Source organism: Ovis canadensis, chromosome 16, assembly GCF_042477335.2.
Source record: "Ovis canadensis isolate MfBH-ARS-UI-01 breed Bighorn chromosome 16, ARS-UI_OviCan_v2, whole genome shotgun sequence".
NCBI classification, from domain to species: domain Eukaryota; kingdom Metazoa; phylum Chordata; class Mammalia; order Artiodactyla; family Bovidae; genus Ovis; species Ovis canadensis.
In genome coordinates, this window is record NC_091260.1 from 39,305,498 (window position 1) to 39,330,087 (window position 24,590).

Consider the following 24,590-nt stretch of genomic DNA (forward strand, 5'->3'; position numbering starts at 1 on the left):
TAACCTTTTTGCTCCATGATTTCTCTTCTCAGGTTTGTTGACTCTTTACTGTAAATATTTAACATCTAGAGGGCTTACAGATTACAGAGGACCACTATTTAGAAGAAAAATATTTTACCAAGTAAATCTGAGAGGAATGCTTTCAGTTCTCTTCGCCTCATTTCTCTAGAGACTAATGCAAGATCAGTGTGAGCTTCTGGAATCTAGCAATTTACGCTCCGAGAACACCTCAGTGAAGACAGGCTGAATTAACAGCACTGAGTTCCCAGATTCCCGCACAGTTCTGATTCCTGTACCTATTGCAGTGCTAGGAAAAAACAAAACCAAAAACACTCCTCTAAATTATGCTTATAGGATCAATGAGTTGAAACACAAGATTAAAATGTTTTATATCCACAGAGCAATTTTTCTCATTGGTTTCAAACAAAAAGTTCTAGTTTCTTTCAGTCTGTCCCAATCCTAGACTGGGTTGTCCCCAGAAAGAAAGGAACTATGATCTTCTCTATTCACCTCATGACCTTGGGGGCTGGCACACAGTAGGTGTTAATACTTAGTAAGTGGCTGTCAGAAGAACGAACTGACAACCAATTGGAAGAACCCATTCTTTTAAATGAACTGGTTCTTAGAAGAATCAAGGCATGAGGCTGAGTCTTTCTCTCGCAGAAGATGAACAAAGAACGGACAAACTGACTTCAAAGCTGGGTTTGAGTCTCAGTGCTGCTGCTGAGAAACTGTCTTGCCTCAAGAGGAAGAATTCTGATAAAGGAGGGTTTAAGGCATTTTAGAATCCCATATTGTTCTTTGTTCACTTAGCCCAACTTCCTCCCAATATACACTGATGACAAGAAAATGAGTAAGAGATTGGAACAGGATGGATCAAACAGGAGTGTAGACTCTGAAAAACTCTCGTCTGTGGAAATTTGAGCAAGTTACCAACCCTCTATAGGCCTCAGCTGTCTGTTTACATTCCTATCATGAAATGAGGTAGATCAGATGATATAAAAGTTTCCATACAGCATTGATTAACCTTTTATGATCCTCAAAGTGATTCAGAGTCATGCATTGCAATGTATTTTCAATCTTCCTCTTCTCTATTTCATCGACCCCCACCTCCAAAAAAAAAAAAAAAGTGGCTTCTACAATTATCAATAATACACTTGGAGAAGAAGAAAAAAAATCTTAATTATGGTCATGGGATCAATCAGTTGAACACAAGATTAAAATGTTTTATATCCACAGAGCAATTTTTCACACTAGTTTCAAACAAAACATTCTAGTAGATGTTTTACACTAGAACTTGATGAAAAATTCCAGACACAAAACTTCTGGAACTTAGAGTTGAACTCAGAGAACTTCCTACTTCTGAATAAATTTTACAACTAAAACCTATTGGAATTTTTTTCCTTAACAAGTATTCATCTTTCAACAATTATTTAAGTTTTCTCATTAAGACTATTATGGTAAAACTCTGGCTATCTGGAAATGTGATCTAAGTATGGCAGATGGATGAAGATTTTTTTGACTATCTTTTAATGATTTTGGAGGACAACAATTTTGAAAGACATTATATTTCCTTGACTTCTGAATGTAATGCATGGAACAGAATTCAATCCTTTCCTCAATATGTACAATAGTTATCATAACACAGTAATATCCTTAGGCCCCTGTGAAGGCCTCTAAGCCCTGGATTTTTTTCTTTTGATGGCAATCCAGAATCCACCTGAGCTGTCATTTCTCACTGCAGTCACCTCCCTGTCAGTTTGGCCACTTGTGGTCATTTCTCCTTGATATCTAATTTGCTGATTAAAGGCATTGACACATTTCTTAATTAATCTTTACATACTCAAGAGTAGCATAATTTCTGCTACTTAAGATGCTACTATGTTAGAATAATGCGTACATATTAACAAAGTATGCTTAATACTTTTTAAAAACAAGCTTGCTACAACTAAATGTGAAATAATACACAGATGCTGAGTTTGTGAGGCTTGGTTTTAACATGTAGACTTGCAATAGTTTCTGTATACTTTCTAATCCTCAACTATATTCCAGATTAGAATGCCATATGATTGAGTTCTGACTTTTCACCAGAGATGAAAAATAAGTGGTAGGTAAATAAAACACATACAAAATGATTGTACAAACTTTGACCAATTATAAAATTTAGTGCTATTATTTTCTTCTATTTCTAGATACATTTGACCTACTCCAAACAGAAAACTGAGGAATGAACTACCATTCTTGTATTTTTTTTAGGGAGTTGCTTTACTGGGCACCTTACCACAGCTGCTGGCTATGTGATTTTGGGCAAATTATTTAACCTCTTTTAACTTCAGGGCAACAGAGGATGAGACGGTTGGATGGGATCACTGACTCCATGGAAATAAATTTGAGTAAACTCTGGGAGACAATGAAGGACAGGGAGGCCTAGAGTGCTGCAGTCCATGGGGTTGCAGAGTGGGACACAACTTAGTAACTGAACAACAACAACTTCAGTTTTCTTATCTGAAAACAGTAATAACAAAGCCTTTCTCCCAGTTATCTTCAAAGATCTAAATAATTCCTTTTAAAGCACTTCCCACAGGTCTGGGCTTTAATAAGCACATGGTGACTTTTAACAGGTTGTTCATTCTTGGAGTTGCGACAGTGGCACCAACCCTGTGCATAGTCAGGCAATGTGGCTGCAAAGACATTGTTCTCCTGTATTTGCTGTCCGGCAGATACTGCCTTGCCTCAGTACTGGGTGTTTTCAAACCAAATGTGGCAGCCTAAATTGAAATGAGCTCTTGGTCCTCTATATCTCCTATGCTATAGAAAAATAGGCATTCTAAAAAATGTGGGAAATGTTAAGGGGTGAAGGAAAGGAAACTTGAAAGAAGACAGGGAATCCAAATTCCTACAATTTATCATATGTCATGATCTTAAGCAACTGGCATCTAGAAAATTCCTACATTGACGTCAATTGTGATAGAATTAAAATAGTCCCTGTCAGAAGTAAAAGTGTTAGCGTCAGATTTGTATGCAACCAAAGAGTTGCACACAAAAGTGGATTTTCCTTGAGAAACACTTCTCCTAAATTTAAACAAATGAATTCACAATATTCCAGTTTCATTCCCAGTGATATTTACTACAACAGAATATACTAACATGTTTCTTAGATAAATTAAATACTGCAAAATAAATGGGCTATCTGTCAAATAGTATACTTGGGAAATCTACAAAGAACACATATTCCCTAAAAAGGAAGAATTCTTGCCATATAAAGAAATACGATGAATGAGATTTTATCTTTTCCACTTCAGCTTAACAAAATATCTTTTGCCAATACTTTTTCAGTCTTTCTAATTTAACTATCTCCTTCCTGAACTTAGCCAATTTCTTTTTTATTTCTAGTTAAGTTTACCTGCTACTTGATAATGTTAAGTAACTCAAGTTGTTCTAGACCATTACTAGAGATTTTGTTCTCCAATGTCTTAATGAGATGCATTGCTGACTTTGAATTTTTTCTAAGTAAGGCATCCTTGATACACAAAAATATTATATTTGCATCTCAATTCCATCAGAAATCATTTTGACTTTTCCATAACACTTTTATACTGAATTTCTACATTGAATATTCATCAGTAAAACACATAACACATTAAGAAAATCTTGAATAGCACTTTTCTAAATGACTAAACCTCTTAAATTATATAAACTGAATTACAGCGCAAAGTTTAAATATGCTGACATTAATTTAAAGAAAACTAGTTAGGGCGTTAAAAATTTTATCTGAAATTTATTTTTTTAATTGCTTTTTACATCCCATTTTAAATTCTTTTCACTAATTTGGAGCTCATTTACTGAAAAATGTGTATCGACAAAATTATAGGCTGATCAAAATCAACTTTTAAAACAGATATAAAAAACTTTGCAAAATTTATGCCACAATTCTGACACTTGTGGTTCTTCAGGGAATAGAAAAGTGGTAATGGAAATCAAAGATACGCAAACTCCAGAGGATGGTGAAGGACAGCGAAGCCTGGTGTGCTGCAGTCCTAAGGGTTGCAAAGAGTCAGACACCATTTAGTGACTAAACAACAAGGGCCCTACAGCAGCAACCTTGAGGCCTGAAGGAAACAGAGCTTGCTAATAATTCGTGTACTCTGGGAATCCAGAAACAAACAAAAAAATCCCTTAATAAATTCAATCATCACCTTCTAACATTTCTTCTTTAAAAACAAACTTTTCATAGACTAATTTGATGAGCTAGATGGCTGGGGCTTCCCTGGTAGCTCAGTTGGTGAAGAATCTGCCTGCAGTGCAGGAGACCCAGGTTCGATCCCTGGGTTGGGAAGATCCCCTGGAGAAGGACATGGCAAACCACTCCAGTATCTTTGCCTGGAAAATCCCATGAACAGAGGAGCCTGGTGGGCTGCAGTCCATGGGGTCACAAAGAGTTTGGCACGACTGAGCGACTCACACACACATAGATGGGTAGGGTGGGGGGTGGGGTGGGAGGGAGGTCTAAGAAGGAGGGAATATATGTATACATACAGTTGATTCAGTTTGTTTTGCAACAGAAACTAACACATTGTAAAGCAATTATACTCCAATAAAAATACATATATAAAATTAATTTGGCTTTTGCTCTCCAACTTAGAAATTTTCCTTAAAAACTTAAAAATTTTCAGCTTTCTATGAAATCAACACTTCAGCTATTCTACATGTATCTCTCTAGTACACTAGAGAGATGTGTAAAAGGAAAAATAATGAGCTGGCATATTAATTGTTGAAATCTATAAATAGCTGTGGTTTATTATAATACAGAGTCAGGTAGCATTTAAAGAGATTAAATATTGCTCTTTCCTTATGCTTGGATGCTTGGTCCTTTTTTATTTCTAGTTTCACTAAAATTTCCTAGTTTTCTTTTTTTGATCCATGATTTCATGTCTGCCTATATGCTGACATCTTGTGTATTACTATCCAGTCAAATACTTTATCCTGAACTTCAGAGTTGTATGCACAATCGCCTAAGAAACGTTCTTCTGGAGACTCACTCACTCAGTCAATTAATTTTTTTTTTGAGCATCAACTTTATGTCAGGGTTTGTTCTCAGCATTGTTCATAGCAATGAACCTAACAGACAATAATCTCTGCCCTCCTAGAGCTTATATCCTAGGTAGATGACAAGCAAAGCAACTAAGTGAATTTAAGCATTACAGAGAAAACTCAAGGCAAGGAAGGATAAGGGAAACTTTGAGAAGGCATTTTTTCAAAAAAGGCTGCTTTTTCTTTTTTGTCACTAAGGGGACATTTGCAGAAAAACCTGAAGGGAGTGAGTAAGCAAGCATATAGCGATGTGGTAGAAAAGCATTCCAAGAGTCCCATAGGCACTTCCAACCAGATTCCAAACTGAACTTACTGCCGCTCTTCCTAGTTTTTCCTGTGTTTGAATTATGCCATCATTTCTCCCACCATTCAAGAAAGAAAAAAAAAACCCACAAAAACCTGAGATTTACCCCTAGACTCGACTCCTTCCATAACTCTGAACAATCTTCACGTCCCATTGATCCTATCTCTTAGTATCTCCTCATGACTTCTATTCATTGTACTGCCTTGTTTAGGCTATCATTTTCCTGTTAAATTTTTCTAGTAAGTGTTCTCTTAACCTGTCCCCTTGCCTCCAATCTTGCCACCAATCTTGCCACCTCCAACCCATTCTTGATGTCAGCGATATTTGTGAAATGCAAAGTTTGGCACGCCATCCTGTTTAAACTTTTCAGTGGTTTCTAAGGGTCAAACCTACCCCTTATCATGGCGTAGGGAGAGGGGTGTCAAAGGTGATTAGCACATTTGCCCTGCCTGCGACCTCTTCCTGATCTTTCCAGGTTTATTATTTTAAGCAAATATGCTGCCTCTGTAGAGTTCCTCTTAAAAGCCACCTCTTACAACAGTGTGTCCTCTTAAACATTCTACAAGTTACTTTTTATAACAGTGACTTATGTTTCTTTCCTAAATCCAGCTCAGTACTTGATCCACACAGGCACTAAAAAAATGGATAAAATGAAATGTACTGCCTTTAAGAAGTGGTGCGATTTAAGTGTGGTAACCCCATATCTCAGCTCTAGGCACAAGCAAAAGGATTTCTCTCTCCTCAAACCCTAAGAAACATCTTAGAAACCTGTTTCCAACATCTAATTCAACATATTTTGATACTGAACACAAGTAGCCAGTATTATTTGCTTGGAAAACCATCTGATTTGAAAGTGAAATAATACTTTCCCAAAGAAGAGCTTTTTCTCCAGAGGAATTATCATATACACCATTTCATCTGTGTACTTTTTTTTTTTTTTAGCAACACAGAGAATTTCAGTTCCAGTATATAGGAATTGCAGAAATTATGAATCACTTCTCTTAAAGAATATGTGAAGCTGAGAGATCTGGTTAAAGGGATTTAAAAAATGTCATCAGTTAGTGACTGAAAATAAGCAGACGTAACAGAAAATTAGCCTCACAAAGCTATTCTAGTGGCACCTGGGAGAAAAATAATTCAACTTGAATATACGAGAGTAATGAAAGTGAAATACAGACAGAAAATTTACAAAATATTTAACATAAACAGGAGACCAGGAAAAAACAACAACAACAAAAAAAACAGGAGACCAGGAATAGCAAAATATAATTTGATATGTATCATACCTGCAACAAAAGAAAACAAACTGCAAATTTCTCATTTATTAAGCCTAGCAAGGGTAGCAATCTGTTTACAACAAGCACCTGGGGATAAACAGAACCTTATAGTACAACACTGTATTAATTTGAGGTATGTTATTGACAGTGTTTTCATTTGTTACCATAGTCATTCCTTATTAATGAATAGCAATTGGAATTAAACTGCTGTATATGCTTTCCAAAGACCTATGGTTCATTTGTTTTTTAGAGAACAGTAAAAAATAATTATTTGAACCAATTTATTATGTTCCTATCACTATTTTGATATTTACACCTATGTATCTAGGAAGATATATACTTGATAATGGTATTGGTAAAACATTTAACTTTAAAAAATACAAATTCTTAAAGATACTTTAATTAGACATAGAAACAGGCTTTCATTTAGTTTTATAGATAATTGAATATTGGTAGTTAGTTTTCCTGAAAGATCTTAAAACTCAAATCTTTTTCTCTATGGCTGGCAACGCTAGGCAGAGATTAACTGGCACAAGGAGAATAAGCCACTGCCTAAACGTTTTATAGGTTTTTATTACACATGGCAATCAACTGGAGATGCTAATATATAGGCTGCAGCAATTCAACAGGTCTAAGGTAGAGTCCTGGACTCTAGTTTCTAACAAGCTCTCAGAAGATGCTGCTGGTTCACGGAAACCACACTTTTGAACAGCAAAGCCTGAATCCAGGGTCTCAGCCTTGTTATCTATTGGAAGTCACCTGGGAGCTTTAATAATGATTAAAAAAAAATACTCTATAATTTCTAGGACTGCAAAGTTATTTAGTCTGGGGTCCAGTCTGGGTATTGAGTTTTTACAGTTTTCAAGCTAAAATGAGTTCCCAAGCCCACCTGGGCTTCCCGGGAGGCTCACATTGTAAAGAGTCTGCCTGCAAAGATCCCTGGTCAGGAAGATCCTGTGGAAAAGGAAATGGCAACCCACTTCAGTGTTCTTGCCTGGAGAATCCCACAGGTGGAGAAGCGGGGCAGACTATAGTCCATGGGGTCAGAAAGAGAAGGAAGCAACTGAACGACTTCATTCACTTACTTAAGCTAAGATGAGGCTAAATTTGAGAATTTAACATTCTAAAACGTATCGGTTAGATTTACTGTTAGGTTTTCTTTCCCCCGGTTTCTATCACCATGGTTAACAGCTAGAACTAACCTGTACTAGATAGATAATGAGCAAGAGGCCCCAAATCTCCAATTTCTGACTGAAAAAACAATGCATTATCAATAAGGTTCTAATATTAAGAATCTTAGTGACTTCATATTTACACTCCTACCAAATTATCAGTAACATAAATATCCATAAAATTATAATGAAATGACAATTTAAATCACTTTGATTAGGAAGTAGATATTTTAAAATGTCCTTTTAAAGTATATAGAGGTGTCTATCCCTAACTACAGGCTTCTCTGGTGGCTCAGTGGTAAAGAATCCACCTGCCAACGCAGGAGACCTGAGTTTGATCCCTGGATTGAGATGATCTCCTGGAAAAGGAAAACACAACCTACTCTAGTATTTTTCCCTTGGAAATCCCATGGACAGAGGAACCTGGTGGGCTACAGTCTATGGGGTCACAAGAGTTGGACACCACTTAGAGACTAAACAACAACCACCGCTAACTACATATAAAAAGGTCAGATTAGTTAGGAAGTTTTTTATAAACAATATACAAACTTGGCACACCAGCAGAAAGGCTCAGAAGACAGAAACGACAAGCAAATTTAACTTGGTATCCTTATTTGAAGCAGGCACCACTGACCTCAGAGTTACAGACTGACTTATCACTCTTTGTTCGTAGGCCTTTCCTATTATTTTACTAAGTTGAGATGTGAAAAATGTTAAGATGTGATTATATTTCAAGGCCCCCTCCTTAATTCTTAAATTGCACACAAAAAAAATGGAAAATATTTTAAACTCTCAGGTATTTGCATAAAGTCCCTAATTATAGTAAACAGCTGGAGTACAAATCAACTGCCATTTACTAATGAAGTGATGGGCTTCCCTGGTGGCTCAGACAGTAAAGAATCCGCCTGCAATGTGGGAGACCTGGGTTTGATCCCTGGGTTGGGAGGATCCCTGGAGGGGGGCAGGGCAACCCACTCCAGTATTCTGGCCTGGAGAATCCCCATGGACAGAGGAGCCTGGTGGGCTATAGTCCATGAGGCTGCAGAGTTGGACATGACTGAGCGACTGAAAACAATGACGTGACAAACTTTCTGAACAGGCTTTCTCACCCCTCCATTTAGAATGTAAATGCACAGACAAATTCATGGCAGCATCAACTGTAACTATGATAATCTCCCTAATACATAAACAGTGTGGCAGAGCAAAGAACTTAAGTACAGACTGCGCACTATATCTAGGCTTGCCATTAATTAGCTCTTAATAAGCAAATCTCATACTTGGCCTCATTTTAAAAATAAAAGCACCTTAAGTAGACTATCCTGAGAATCTTTAGTAGATCAAAGCTCTACAACCTAAAAGTAACTAATTAGGCACTCCTCTAAAGCAAATATGATTTATTTTAAACTGGCAAGAAAAACCTAGCTTATTACTTTTAACAAGGTTGGTTTAACAAGTTTCTTAAGAAAAACAGATTTTAACTTTAGCCTCAGGGAAGTCTTCTAATTACTAAGCAATCATTTAAAATAGCAAATAAATTAAAAAATTAAGAAAAATTGGAATGTGGGGGAGATGGCAAGTAAAAGGATCATAGAACATAGTGTAAGAATATACCGTGCCAAATTAAACAATGTAAAGTGAAGATAATGAGATATTAACAAGCTTTTCCTAAGGAAAACTACTTCAAAGCATGCTGTATGGAATTTTTATGTTCCATCCCAAAGAATATATAGGCATTCTTTTTAAATATACAAAATGTTTCTAAGAGTTGCGAATAACTCATAATTCCAAAATAAAATTATCCCAATTAATAATATATGGAGATTATTTCTTTTTATTGTTCAGTTTGAAAACATGTCTTGCCAACCACAAATCACCTAGAGTGACCAAATACATGAAAAATCCCTGTAAGAACCAAAGTGCCATTTTTGCAGCTTTCTTCACAGGATGCTGAGAAAATGTAACAGTGAAGGAGTGAGAAAGAGGTTGTCTCAATTATTAGTTGCAATCATTCATCTTCTTCAGAACTGGAATCATTCTCTTGGTCAGAGAGTTCAGGGACAGGGAAGCGGAGGATGGCAGCTATTCCAGTCAACTGGCTGAGCTGTTCCCCAGACACGTGAAGACTAGAGAATATCCTAACGGTGCCTGCGTTCTCTTTCACGCTGTCCACCAGCCGCACATACCGGCTGCGTGTGGCTACATCTTGGTGCCTGAAGAGCTCATCGCTGATGAGCAATGTGTCAATTGCCATGGCCTCATTGGCCTTCTCCACCTGCTTGAGTCCATAAAATGCTCGGTCTGGTTCGTGTTGCAACATTTTATAGAAATCATCCAAGGCCTTTACTTCCCCAGCGGCTTTTGTGTCTGAAAGGCGGCTAGCTACTGTAGGGTCACAAAGAGCCTCTTTCAGGGAGTACTTGTGTCCAGAGGAGGCATGTACCTAGAATCACAATTATAAAAGTTAGTCAAAAGAATCTCTTAGTGTATCCGTTAAACTGCCCACAATGACCTCAAGCCAAAAACACTACTAAGGTTTTATATGTTTAAGAATTTAAACCAAGTTTATTACATAAAATCTCTAGCTGCTTAACAGGTTTCTTTTCACCGCATTATCCAATTCACAATCCCAGCCAAGTTAAACCTTTTTTCCTCTTGTACTATTCTGAGTTCTAAAACGTTAGGAGTAGTTTAAGCAAACCCCTCTGCCCATCCATGTTTAATTATCCCTGGGTAAGGCTGTTTTACCTGAAGGAATTTGGACCGGTTTTCCAGGAGCACTTTGTTGTCGGTCTTCACTGCCTGTTGAAACATGTAGTCGCAGAACTGCTCCCTCACAAATCCTGGGCTGGCCACTAGGACGCACTTTACAACATCGAAGTGTATGTGGCGCTGGATGGCCTGGACCACCTGTTCATAGAACCGCTCCAAGGCCCGGTCGTGCTGCGAGCAGTTGCCTTTCCGTTTCCGAGGGATGTTCACTTCCACCTTGGCCCGAGTGAGGGTCATGCTGGGAGTGACTAAGCAGATATGGGCGAGGCCTTCCTGCATAACCACAGCCGCCACATCGGCGCTCCAGGCTGGGTCACAGGCTTGCTCGATGCGCTCCAGGACCACACTGTCCCACTGTTTTTTGGCCAGGGTGAACTGGCGGTTGGGCTCCAGCTCGATGGTGTGGTAAGCCCCCATCTTGACATACTCATTCTCCTGGATGTTGGTCCCCTTGACCCGCAGCTGGCAGGCTTGGGAGTCGAAGTCGATGGCCTCCACACAGAGAGTGAGGGTCGTGCGGACCCGGTTGCTCCCCACGCTGCCGGTGGAGGACTCGGTCTGCACCTTGCGGATGGTGGAAGCGCGCAGGCTGTCGCCCACCTGCACTAGATTGTAGGTGTGCCACATGTCCTCGGGTTCCTCGGGAACCAGGGTCACCTGGCCCGCATTGTCTTTCTCAATGTCCTTCCTCACGAGCTTCATGACCCTGGCGGGGGCTCACTGCCAAAACAAGAGGAACCGAGGGGGTCCCCACGGGGAAAGGGGTCGGGAAGGGAAAGAAATTCTAGGCCGGGAAGGGGGCGGGGCCCGGTTCCTACCGGCACCTGCCTCGCGAGAAGGAAACACGTTATATCCGACTCTAGCGGCCGGGGGGTGGGGCACTTACTCTAGCCCTTTCTTTTCGTAGTCTTGAGGCGCGCCGCGCAAAATCGGCTCGAGAGACACCGCTGCCAACACCTTTCTCTTCGCGGTTCCGGCTGCTGTACTCACCAAGGCTGATGCAACGAGAGCGCATGCGCAGCCCGCGTCCTGCCTCCCGGCGCACGGCTTACGTCCCCAAGGAGGAGGCGGGGCCGCAGCTTGCGCGTGCGCAGGCGCGCTAAGGCCGGAGGTGTTTCCCGAGAAATAAACCACCTAAGGAAAGCACACGGAGTCTTTGGTGGCGAGTCTTTGGTATTAGTGCTGAACTTGGACTTCCTAAGTTTTTTCTTCCACCCCTGTTTGTGAAGATTCTGGGGAGTTGTGAGTGCAAATATATATTATATATATATATATATTTTAAGCTGTGTGCTGCACCTTCTCCCTATGGGTAATTCTAGTTACGAAAAAGTAATAATTTATGGAAAAGTAAAAGGGCTCTGAAAAGTGCAGACTTGGCACCAAGGGCCAAACTACGCCCCACCTTGCTCCTGCCTCATCCTCACTCAGACGGTGCACGCTTTTTGGAGCTGCTCTGTCCAGAAGCTGTTTCTTAAGAACGTCTGGTCACGGGGCATCTGCACTGAGTAACGTGCCCGCTGCCTTCTGCTCTCAGTTGACCACGATCTGATTAACCCAGATGTTAGAACACTGATCCCAGAGAGAGAAGAAACCATCTGTGGAATTTACCCCTGAATGGACCTCTCAGTTGCTTTGATCTGATGTCCTGAGGACCCCAGAAGCCAAGGTTGGCAGTCTCAGCTTTCCTCTGCTCAGCAGCCTGTGAAATGTTTACGGTAGAGGTTGGGTCTCAACAGTTTAGGAACGGATCTTCATTGTCAAAGCTGAGCTGAGACCCTGGGGAAGTGGAGGAAGGACTGATTTACCCTGACTGAACAGGTGCAGAATTCAGTTGGAAAAAAAAAAAAAATCCTTAAGTCACTTAACATTTTGGGATGAAGGAGAGGCGGGGGTAGTTTGAAAGGTGGGAATTGCCTCTTCAAAGGACCAGTGAATCGAAAAAGCCACCAAAGTTTTGAGAGTTAAGATGGCTTGGAGGGCAGAGGGCACAAATCTTCCCCATTCGCCTTCCTATGTTATTGGGTAAGGCATTGGAAGGGAAACTTAACCACCCTAAAATGTAAGACTGGGATGAAAGAGCATAATATGACTTTGGCACAAATCTTGATACCCAAATCTCTATTAACTTCCTCAAAGGTTGTCGGGGGCGGGGGAACACAAAGGCCCCCTGCAAAACTCTAGTGCAAATTAGAACAGGTTTTTTTTTTTTTGGGGGGGGGTGGTATCTCCTCTTCCTTGCCCTTTCTGTACTGTACCTCCTTCTTTGGCCACCTTCTATCATACTGAGTGCCCTCCCAAAGTTCCTAACTCAGACTGCCTTCTTCTTCCAGAACTCAACAACTTTACATTGAGCAAGGAACTGAATACACTAAAGTGTGAGTATGGCTTTTGTCTCCAACAGACACGTATCTTTTTAAAAGGTGCTTGTTAAGCTTGAAGAATTCTTAACTGGTAGTGTGTGTGTGTGAGAGAGAGAGAGAGAGAAAGAGAGAGAGAGAGGTGGTGGGTAAAGAAGGAGGAGGAGATGCTTTGAGATGCTCCTTGGTCACCTTCTTAAGTATAATCATTCCCCCTCTTGAAAATCTGCCAAGGATCAAAAACCACAGTGATAGGTACTCAGGGCCCTTAATACATATTAGGTTTTTAGTGAAGAGCTATCACTTCTTGAATATTCACCAGGTACTTCCTATGCTTTTTCCAGTTCTTACCTATAAGGTAAATATTTGTTATTCTCATACGTGAATGAAGAAAATGAATTAGAGAGGTTAAGGGATGTATTCAAGGTCACATAACCAGTATTCAAATCCAAGCCTGCTTAATTCCACACTCATTCCACCAACACAAATCTAAATTTATGGACGCTTGAAATCATCCCCTAAACTCTGAAGGTTATGTGTAGTTGTTCAGTCGCTCAGTCATGTCCGACTTTTTGGGACCCCATGGGCTGCAGCACACCAGGCTTCCCTCTCATCCACTATCTCCTGGAGTTTGCTCAAATTTATGTTGATTAAGTCACTGATGCTATCTAACCGTCTCATCCTCTCCTGTCATTTCCCCTTAACTCTCACCTTTATCAGTTAAACCAAGACTCACAGCTTAGGAGTCAACCTGGGGCATTGAAAGGAGGGTTTCTTCCTTGCTCTTTTATTACTAAAACAAAAAAGTCCTTATATTCTTTTCAACATAATTTTCCTTCTGCTTGGTCTTGGTCACCATTGTAATTCTCGAGAAAGATCAAATATCCTACCTTAGAAAATTGGTTGCAAATCAATGATAAACCTCTGTTGCCTGTTGATTTTGTGATTTTTCTTCTTTCTTTTTAATTATGAGACACACTGCTTTGGGTTGTCTTTTAAAATATAAATGTGCTTCAGTGATTGAACATACTACAACACTTTCACAGAAATGTTTTTTGATCTGAAATGTCCATAACAGAATTTTTTTTTTAGTAATTTGAGCTTGTTGAATGGTCAGATGTTTTTCTCCCAGATTTTGTGTTATAACTTGGTCTTTCTAGGTCAGTCATCACAGTTCTGAGTTATTTGGGGGTTCTCATTCTCTGTTAAAATCCAAATTCCATGAAATTCAAGGCTTTCAAGACATGACTTTACAAATTTTATTTCCTGTATCCCCTTCAGCCCCCTGAATTCCTCAATGGGAGCAGTCTTTGTTCCCTGTACATCCTGGCAACTTTCTACTTTGCTGCCTTAGCTCTTATCTTTTAAAATGTCACTTTCTTTCACCCCTACTTCCATAAATCCATTTAAGCCTGCTTATCATTAAGCTGAAATGTTACCTTCAAGTTGAAACCATGCATTCTATTAGTTGGGTACATTTCTTTCTTACTGAAATCTGGATGGGTACATCCTTGCATCCCTCCACTGTCCCATGAAAAGTCCCCTTGCACCTAGTAGGCACTCATATATGGATGACGAGCTGAGTGGATCAGATAAAAAATGTAGTAACTATATTTAACATTATTACAGATACTTCTTAAGATACTGATACTATTAACTATCGCTCACCTGGCTTACAAAGTAGTTCCCTTTATTTTCAGACTTCTACGGTACAGTAGTTATATGACATATAGCCAGTATAGAGTGTTTTCAGTCTTTAAATAAGCAAAATCATGAGAAAAAAAATTTAACTATGTTGCTTTAAATCCTAATTTTATACTTACTTATTGGCTCTTTGAAGATAGAAATCTTTGTATCAGTAACTTTAATTATATCTATTTTCCTATAAAATTTTATTTATATTAATCTCTCCAGAAGAAAGAGAAGTCAGTGTTGTTGCTTCCAAAAGCTTTCAATTTGTTGTTTTTGATATACTTCCAGTGTCTCAGTTGGGCTAGAAGTCAAATATCCTGGATTGTAATTCTTACACTGTCAATTGTTTTTACTATAATTTCTGGCACCACTTAATCTCTTTAAAACTGAACTTCTTTTACTTAGGAATTGAGGAAGTTGAATTCAGTAATTAAAATTGTTTTAATTGTAAAACCTATTCTGCAATGGTATTTTTAAAAAATTAAAACACTACCCATAATCTCACCCTGACACATTTATTTTCAGTTTTGAATCTGATTCTTCTAAGGCCGATTTTAGTGGTAAAAGATCAATACTAATTTTAATGTTTACATGTCAAGAGTTAGCAGACCTGAGTTATGGTCTTTTCTAGCTCGATTTTAGCAACTTTAGATAAGTTCCCAACCTCTATAAACCTAAACTTTTTCACTGTAAATTATAAATAAGATTGTCTGCCTCTCTCATTCACTATCCCTTAGAAGGTTTTAATGAGATTATGATACTTTGAAAACTGTGAAATTGGCTTCCCTGGTGGCTCAGAGGGTAAAGTGTAGGCCTGCAATGCAGGAGACCTGGGTTCGATCCTTGGAGAGGGAAGATCCCCTGGAGAGGGAAATGGCAACCCACTCCAGTATTCTTGCCTGGAGAATCTCATGGACAGAGGAGCCTGGTGGGCTACAGTCCGAGGGGTTGCAAAGAGTCGGACATGACTGAGCGACTTCACTTTCACTTTCATAGACATGTAAGGTATTGTTGTAAATCTCTAAGAATACCTGGCTTGAAACTAGAGATTTGGATCAGACAAAGCAAGGAGTAAGGGCTCACTTTAACATGATCACAATTATTCAGCCTTGAAAAATAACTGGTCCAGTAGAGTTGAATGATGGATGATCTGTTGGGTGCATTTATATATACTACTTACTACCTCCTTTCCAGGGAAACAGGTTACTCCTACTGCATGAGCTGGCTCATGTACCTCACGATGAACTGATTACAATCCTTCCTGTTATAATAATAACATTAGAAATGATTTGTGTGATAGCAGCAGGGCTAATGGGCTGTCTTGTTTGAAGATCCTGTACTTAGCACAGTGACCCTTAAATAGTAGAGGCTGTATACATTTTCTTGTATCCATCTTATATTTTTTTACAAAGGTTACTTTCCAACAACACAAAACTAATGTTTTCCTTTCTCTGCTTTGGGGGCTTTTCCCATTATTACTTTTTTGCTTGTCTATTACTTCTCTCAGACTCTGAGCTTCTTAAGGGCAGACACTACCTTTTGTTGTGTTCCTTTGTATCACTTTTCATGTGTTCCTGGAACCCAGCACAACTGGTATATTATCATAATTATATGAAAGAATGAGTGGTTATTAGCTCTACTTTAATTCAGAGTATTTAACTTGTCTATCACTGACATCTTAAAATTATGAAATCACATTCTGTTTTATAATGTTACTGATACTTTGAAAGGAAGATTTCTCTTAAGATAAATTTTTGTAAACCTATTTCATTTTTTTGAGCTATCTATGCATGGATAAGAAAATGATTAATTTTAAATATATCTTAGTGAGAAAAAGGTCTTAGAATGTTTTAAAATCTTGTATGATGACAATTGGTGTTATTACACTTGGTTTGGAAAATGATCATTACAGAATAAACAACCAGCACTCTTATTATAAATTTCTGGTGATGATTGCAATAGTTATTTAAGAGAGAATGTGCTAACCTTAGATTGTACAAAGATGCCTATGTGACGTCCACAAGCAAAGTTAGTGGTTGACTGGGAGGATTATTCAGCTAATTCAAGTAAAATGGTAAAAGCGAAAAGGGCAAAGTGTTTTGTTTTGCTTTAAGGAACTTGCTTTACTCCCTATTTAAATTTCCTGTGATTAAAAATATTTACTTGCAGTTGTCACAAAACAATATAAAGCCTCCTACTAAATAAATAATCTTATCAACAAAAGTATGTGGGAGGGTATATTCCTGTTTGTATGAATCTCTATATAATATAGGATTATTTTATTAAAATATTACAATAAAATATGTAATTTTAGGAACTGGTCAATACCTTTGAATTTTCAAACTGTAGTACTTGGCAAACTAAAAGTATATAGTTAAAAAGAAAATTTTGAAAAGTATATTTCTAAGTTGTATTAGGAATATAGTATTTATAATAAAATATGCAGACCATTCATCTTAATCATTTGAGGTTCTAATGTGATTGATTTAGGTATCCTATTCAAATTTAAGAATTTTCATTTATTTCAGCAGATCTCAAATAGTTCATACCAAAAAAAATATGTCTTCACTGCTTTTACTATCTGAATTATAATGATTTTTCAAAGATTTCTCACTTATTTTGTTTATAGAGCTCTACTATTTTTATAAAGCAATATTAATGTTTTTGCACATAAAGTGAATTCTTAATTCCAACCAGTGCATATATTTTAATTGCCTTTTAAGATTTAGTTGACTTTTTAATTTTCCTTTTGAGTTAGAAAAGACATTTGATAAAAAATTAGGTCCCGTCAAATATACTTGGTCCTGGCACTAACCACTGATATGAAAGAATATTAGAGATATTAAAGCCTGCCAAAACTGGAGTTATTGATCCTGTGACCTGGAACGTTTTTGAATTATTTTATTGTCACTTTTCTCCCTAAGCTTCCTCTTAAAGGTATCCAGAGAAAGCTCTGTTATTGGGATCTGGTGAGGTTGCAGGTGTCAGAGGAGTGATTATTCTTTGAATCAAACTTGGCCCTGGAAGAGAACTAAAAGGAGGACAATGTTCATATCTTTGTATCTAGGAGTGTGTTTGGAATCTTATGATGCAGTTTTTAAAAATGTGATAGAAAATTGCATGTAGATATACCGCATGTTATTTATTATAATTTTCAGATGTATATATTTCAACATTTTAACCTCTCTTGAAACTAGGAGGCATCTGTAGGTTCAGCAATTATAATTGGATTGGCAGCACTTGTCTTTCTTAATAGTACCTAAAATACTGGTGCATCAGTCACTTGATGGTGATTCCCATTCAACTAGATATAAATATGGATAGATAGAATATTCCTGATATAACTAAAAGAGACAACTTGGCTCCTTTATTATTTTATGAGTTTGTTTGTAGTCTGTTCTTTGGTGACTCATTCAGTAGCAAATTTTCAAGTACCTATTATTCATAGATGGTAGGGATAATAAACAAAGACCCTATTCTCAACAGAGCATACACTAATCTGGGAAACAGACAACTTGATGTTTAATTTTAATATGCTGTATATTATAGAAGTAAAGGTGCTAGAGGCATACAAGTATCTGGGGGAGGGGGTTCAGTCTACTCCAGTGGCTTCATGGAAATAACATTCACATGGGGACTTGAGGATCCGTAGCAGTGTAGGTAAAGAATAGCATTTTGATGTCTCGTTTTCTGAATATATTTAAAACATGAGCTCCTTTATTTTATAAATTAGTTAAGGGGCATATTAAAATTCAGCAAGTTCTACATCTAATGGGGTGTTTGTTGGGTTGAGGTGTTAGAACCCAGGCAGAGGAGCATCCATCTAAGGAAGTAAGATCAACAGTTATAAGTTGTGGCCCTTGAGCTCATGCATCAAAATAACAGCATGAGAGCGGGGAAGAAAAGTAGGCAAACTAGTTTGGCATGTATATTTTACTGCTACCACTACTGCCCATTTATTAAACAAACGAACAAAAGTCCTCTGAATTTATTGCTGACTTTACAGACTTCTTAATGACTTAAATATTTTCGCTATTTTCAGCAGCTTCTGACAATCCATTGTATGTCATTGGAGGTCATTTCTTTGTTATAAGTAAGTGGCTGACTTCCTTCCATATCCAGCCATTAGCTCACTGGACTTCTTTTAGAATAGGAAATCTTGCCTGTGAAAAAAGTCATAAAAGAAGACTCCTGCTTGTAGTCTAGCTGAAATGTTTCTAGGGAGGAGAGATACACAACTCAATTAGGGATAATTCTGTACTTGTATTTTTAATAACCGGAGATTATATTTTTTGATTCATAATTTGAGTTATTTTGAGTAATTTTGAGTTATAATGAGTCTTATTTGAGTTATAATTAATGTAGGAAGGGACATCATCTAATTTCACTATATACCTAAAAGTCATGGAAAACAGACCCACTTCATCGTTAATCAGATCCTTATCAAGGTCTTTTAGACAGTGAGACTTGGATTTAACATTTAGAGGGTTGAGCAAGAGGGAAATGGATTTATATTTAGACAGCCAATTGTTGTTGTTATTCAGTCCCGAAATCATGTCCGACTCTGTGACTCCATGGACTGCAGCATGCCAGGTTCCCCTGTCCTTCACTATCTCCTCGAGTTTGCTCAGATTCATGGGCACTAAGTTGATGATGCTACCTAACCATCTCATCCTCTGTCGCCCCCTTCTCCTTTTGCCTTCAGTATTTCCCAGCATCATGGTCTTTTCCAAAATGGTACATTATTTCGAGAACATGAGAGATCTGAATAGAGTATAGGGTTTGCCATTTATTAATTGTGTGACTTTAGTCAAATTAGTCTCTTAGTGTCTTCATCTGTAAAATATGAATAATAGTTCCAGAATTTCCCCTTTTTGAGACTAAAATGTAATATGTGCAAAATTCTTGGCACAGGGCCTCATATCTAATACATTCTCAAAAAATATGTGCCTTTCAGCAATAAGTTGTGCTAGTTCTTCTCTGTTATTGTCTTGATCTTTGTCCCCTGGGAGTTTGAATTTTGCCATTTGGAGATGACCAGTGGGAGAGCTGGGCAAGGCATTAGGGGGCAGGAGGAAAAGGCAGAGTATTCATTTCCCCTGTTTTCTCCCTGCTTTGGCACTAGCTGCATTCTGCTTCTTATGGCCACAGCTCCTGTCCAGGGGTCCCCCTCCCATAGCCAGAATTCACAGTCAAGCTGACGTTGCTACCCCGTCAGGCCTAGGAACAGCAGTGGCTTTTCATCTCATGTTGCTTCAGGTGCTTTGTTCCTACTTGTTGCTGCTTGTTCTACGTGTTCCATCAACGTTTGTCAATTCCTTTCTATGTTTCTGCAAACAGTCCCTTGACTTAAGTCAGTTTTCTTCAGCTAAATCTTTTACATGTGCCACTAGTTCTTTTGCTGGGACTTTGACATATTTAAAGTAACGATAAAGACTTTAGACATAGAGAAGGGCATCTTTCTTGATGGCTCATGTTTAAATGTTGGGAAAAGTTAATACAAGATAGTCCTAAATATAATGGGAAGTTTACTGAGATGGTTTATTAGAGAGATGGTTGTGATGTAAACCCAGCTTTGAAGACTGGAGAGAGTTTGTTTAGAGGGCAGGGGGTAGTAAGAAAGAAGGGTGGAATGCTTTTCTAGATGCGTAAAATAGTGTCATATGGACAGTAGCAAAATAAGCCTGAGGACTAATGCGGGAAATAAGGAAATGTGACTCGCTGTCATGACTGGCAGTTTATGTTCAGAGGTTTTGGTAGGCAAATAATGGTCTTTCATATATCTTCATTTCCTAATCCCTGGAACTTGCAAATGTATCACTATATATGGCAAAAAGGATTTGGTATATATGATTAAATTAAGAATCTTGAGCTGGGGAGATTATCCTGGATTACTCAGGGGAGCCCAGCATAATTAGCATTTTCATATGAGGAAGGAAATAGGGTCAGCATCAGAGATGGAGATGTGATGAAGAAGCAGTCACAGGAAAGATCTGAAGATGCTACTTTACTGGCTTTGAAGATGGAGGATGGAGCCACAAGCCAAGGAATGCAGATTGCCTTTAACAATCTGAAAAAGGCAAGGAAATTGATTCTCCCCTAAAACCTCCAGATAAAAGGCAGCCCTGCCAACATCTTGATTTTAGCCCAGAGAGGCTTCTGACCCATAGAACTATAAGTGGTAAATTTGTCTTGTTTTAAGCCAGTAAATCTGGGGCAATTTGTTATGACTGCAATAGGAAACTGATAACAGGCATAGTAGGAGACAGAGGGTACTGGATTAGGGAAGACCCTGAAAGGTTGGTTGAGAATTGTAGATTTTATCTTATGGATAACATAGAGCCACCAAAGATTTTTGGCTAAAGACTAAAGTATGATAAAAACTATGTATTAGGAAGATTAATTAGAGGTTAAGTTCAGACTGAAGACAAGAAGATGAGTTCTACAGTACTGTGCATGGGTGGGTATGGTGATAAGACCCTAGATTATGGACTCTATGGATTGATGAGAAGTTTGTAAGGAAGCTGACAACATGATGGCTGACAGGATAACCAACAAAGGAAAAGAAGACATCAAATTTTAGATCCTTCTGTTATGGTGTGAAATGGGCATGAATATAACCCATAAGAAGGCTTCCCAGTTGGCTCTTTGGTGAACAATCTGCCTGCCAATGCAGGAGACCCAGGTTCTGTCACTGGGTCAGAGGATCCCCTGGAGAAGGAAATGGCAACCCACTCCAGTATTCCTGCCTGGGAAATTCCATGGGCAGAGGAGCCTGGTGGGCTTACAGTCTGTAGGGTCACAAAGAGTTGGATGCTACTGAAGAGATTTAGCACATATGCATTCATTACCTCCAACAGTTGCAGAAAACTAACAGTATACAACTTACAGCTGTTTTAAGCATAAGGAAATAAAGTAGTTGAATATATATATATATATATATACACACACATACACACATATACGAAATTGTAATTTGTTTACTTCTGTTTTTTTGCATTTCATTCTTTTCAGAGGATTTGCAAACCTTGTTTGATTATTTCTACATTGAAAGTTGCTCAGTTGTGTCTATCTCTTTGCGACCCCATGGAGTGTAGCCTGCCAGGGTCCTCTGTCCATGGAATTCTCCAGATCGAACCCAGGTCTCCCCCATTGCAGACGGATTCTTTATTGTCTGAGCCACCAGGGAAACCCAAGAATACTGGAGTGGGTCGCCTATCCCTTCTCCAGGGGAACTTTCAGACCCAGGAATTGAACAGGGGTCTCCTGCGTTGCAGGCAGATTCTTTACCAAGTGAGCTACCAGGGAAACCCATTTCTAAATTAGTGACTGCTTATTCAGTAAAATGAGAAAAGTACAACTTGAGTACTTAGTAAAACATTCAAATTTTGCACAACAACAACAACAACAAGATGCAAACAGCCTCCCAAAAAACTGAGTTGGAGAGGAATCATAGGTCAAATAGGCTTCCCTGGTGGCTCTAGTGGTAAAGAACCCACCTACCAGTGCAGGAGACAGGGTGAGACTTGGGATGAATCCCTTGGGATGATCCCCTGGAGAGTATGGCAACCCACTCAAGTATTCTTGGAAAATCCCATGGATAGAGGAGCCTGGCAGGCAACAGTCTGCAGCGTTGCATAGAATTGGGCACGATTTAACATGCATGCATACATAGCTCAACACGTGTAAAGGATAATGACAGTGGCTTACACAGTCAGCCACTCACTGACTGTAAAGCTGTTCAGAAGTTGACACTATTTGGATTATTGGCCCTTTTCACACAAAGCTTCAGCCATCTGCCTTTTCTTTCTTTCACCCTTGCAACTTTTCCTGCTCAGTCAGTAACTAGTAGAAAAGATCTAACTATCGGTTAATGATTTGGAAAATCTTAGAAAATGTTTTGATTCAACCTTTTTTCCGCCCTTAAGTTGAGCATAAGCTTGCATCTCCACTGTGCTTAAGTCTCCCCCCAAAGATACCTATTTATGCACAAGTAACAGTACTTTACTTTGTATTTTAAAAATTATTCTACTAATTCTCAAAGTAAATGTTCACTACTTCCTCAGTTTCAATATATTCCTTTTCCTGGGTGCTAACACAGAAACATCATTTCAGCACAAGAGACAACTTTGCTTTGCATTCTTCTCTTTCCTCCTTTGTAGGAGAAACTATCTTGAGTACATAACAGCAAGAATAATGTCCACTCTTGAGCAACCTGAAAGTAGAAACTCTATACACAGACACGAAAAAGGAAAGTAGAAGCCATCAGCAAAGTCCTAAAATACCATGTATATTGTAAAAAACAACTTTAATTTGAAAAGTCACTTCCACCTTGTAAAGTTTTCAGCACCGCTCCCCCCATCATTGAGGTGGGAGTGGGGGGAGGTTTTGAAACAACTTCAAAAGTAATTGACACCGAAAACCCAACGCAGAAAACTGCTTTCAGAGCTCCAACCTGCCCGGACTATCTGGAGCGCCCGAAAGTGGATCCGCGCTCCCTTCTCACTCCGGGCCGAAGCTCTGCGCGCTTCCCTCCCGGAGTCCCGCGCTCAGGAGATGCTCGGAGAAAAGCAGGGTCACTCACCGGAGAGGAGCCAGCAGTAGGCGACAGCGACCCCTGGGCTGGCGCGGCGCCGGGGGTCCATGACTGGAGTGGGCGCAGCGCCCGGGGCACGCGCGGGATCAGGGGCGAGGACTCGGCGGAACCGCGCGCAGGAGCCGCGTTGCTCGCCGCCGGCGGTCTCAGTCGCTGGCCGGTCGGCCCCGGCGCCCGGGGAGCAGCGGGGCGATTTCCTGTGTTTTCCACCAGTGCCTCTAAGTTCGGTTCACGCTACTCGCCTCGCAGATTGCCACATCGCCCCCCGCCTTCGTGCTCTGAAATCCCACTGGCAGCCTCCCAGGCTCTGTCTGAGACATGGACAAATAAAGCCAGCTTCGCGGGTCCTTGTTTAGGCTAAAGTCCACGAGCTGCGAAGCAAACCTTAAAGGGACATCTGCCTTTCATTGAGAGGGTGATCCGGCTCCCGGCGCCAACTCCCTAAGGTGGTAGGAACGCGGGCGAGGGCCGGCCCTTGCGGGGGTGTCGTTAGCCCAGTGGCTCCGCCTTCGCACCCCTCGCTTCTCCCTGGGTCTGGGCACCCAGGCGCTTTCAAAGTGCCGGCGCTCCTCGACCAGTAAGCGGCTTTCCTGAGGTCCGATTGCGTAGAAGGGATCAGTCCGTCTATAAAAGTGAGCGAATTTGGTTGCCGCGCGCCTCTCCTGCGGGCACTTGAACTTCGCTGTCCAGCCTTTTTGCACTCAAAGCGGGTGGGGGCGTCTACCCCGACACGCCCCTCTGAGGGCTTGGCTTTCCATAATCAGGGTTTGCTTCCTTTCTGCTGATTCGTGGTCACAGGGAGGCTTTTCTTCGGGCAAACTGTGATAGCTAGAGGAAAGGAGAGCTAAGACTGGGAGAAAAAGGGAAGGAGAAATGCAAGAGGGAATCTAGAGGGGAAGGAAGGGAGGAAAACAGCCTCGTTAAAAATGGAATGTGTGTGGGCTATTTGTTTAATCTCAATTAGGATGTTTGTACACTGGAAATTCAACCTAAGGAAGAATTTAGGGCACTTTTTAATTTCTTGTTGCTACAGACTTTAATAAATAAGAATGAATTAATTTGGGTACATGTTATTTACTCCACTTAGGAGTTTGCAGTGCTTCCGTTGTCGAGTTGTACATCCTCTAAGTCAAGAGCCACATCTACATGGTACCTTCGCCAAATAGGTGCTGTATTTAAATCAGCTATGTTTTAATGGTTTTGAGAATTTCAAAGAAGGGGAAGTAATGGATGAGTAGACTTGTGTTTACAGGTATAGTGTGTGTGTGTGTGTGTGTGTGTGTGTGTGTGTGTGGGGTGCACTCTCAGTGGCTCAGTCGTTTCTGACTCTGT

General features: G+C 39.7%; 2 protein-coding genes and 1 long non-coding RNA gene across 7 annotated transcripts in view; 1 reads left to right on the plus strand and 2 right to left on the minus strand.

Moving 5' to 3' along the window:
* Positions 1 to 23,974, minus strand: part of ITGA1 (integrin subunit alpha 1) — a 165,845-nt gene extending 141,871 nt beyond the window's left edge. Inside the window, exon 1 of the mRNA XM_069556562.1 lies at positions 23,247 to 23,974. Coding sequence (XP_069412663.1) covers positions 23,247 to 23,307 — 61 coding nt within the window. The 5' untranslated portion in view covers positions 23,308 to 23,974. The remainder of the gene's footprint in view (positions 1 to 23,246) is intronic.
* Positions 9,653 to 23,939, minus strand: PELO (pelota mRNA surveillance and ribosome rescue factor). 5 transcript variants are annotated; one of them, XM_069556566.1, is made up of 4 exons: positions 23,247 to 23,928; positions 11,500 to 11,747; positions 10,590 to 11,333; positions 9,653 to 10,284 (listed from the first exon to the last, which is right to left on the minus strand). In XM_069556566.1, exons 3-4 carry the CDS (start codon positions 11,313 to 11,315, stop codon positions 9,850 to 9,852), a joined length of 1,161 nt encoding a protein of 386 aa, XP_069412667.1. In that variant the 5' UTR covers positions 11,316 to 11,333; positions 11,500 to 11,747; positions 23,247 to 23,928; the 3' UTR covers positions 9,653 to 9,849. The 5 variants fall into 5 exon arrangements, with proteins under 5 accessions (XP_069412667.1, XP_069412668.1, XP_069412665.1 ...); XM_069556567.1 differs by lacking the exon at positions 23,247 to 23,928 and adding an exon at positions 12,222 to 12,389; XM_069556564.1 differs by having other exon boundaries at positions 10,590 to 11,747; positions 23,247 to 23,939.
* LOC138422023 (uncharacterized) lies at positions 10,868 to 24,316 on the plus strand. The gene is made up of 4 exons (XR_011249713.1): positions 10,868 to 11,018; positions 11,521 to 11,855; positions 12,944 to 12,988; positions 22,825 to 24,316. It is a non-coding gene; the product is annotated as an uncharacterized lncRNA (long non-coding RNA).
* Positions 24,317 to 24,590: the final 274 nt, after the last annotated feature.

Excerpts from the sequence above, each read along its gene's own strand:
- PELO (XM_069556564.1), bottom strand. The coding sequence starts at position 11,315 with ATGAAGCTCGTGAGGAAGGACATTGAGAAAGACAATGCGGGCCAGGTG. Across the intron at positions 10,285-10,589 it reads ACCGGTCCAAATTCCTTCAG|GTACATGCCTCCTCTGGACA; the intron begins GTAAAACAGCCT and ends TTGTGATTCTAG.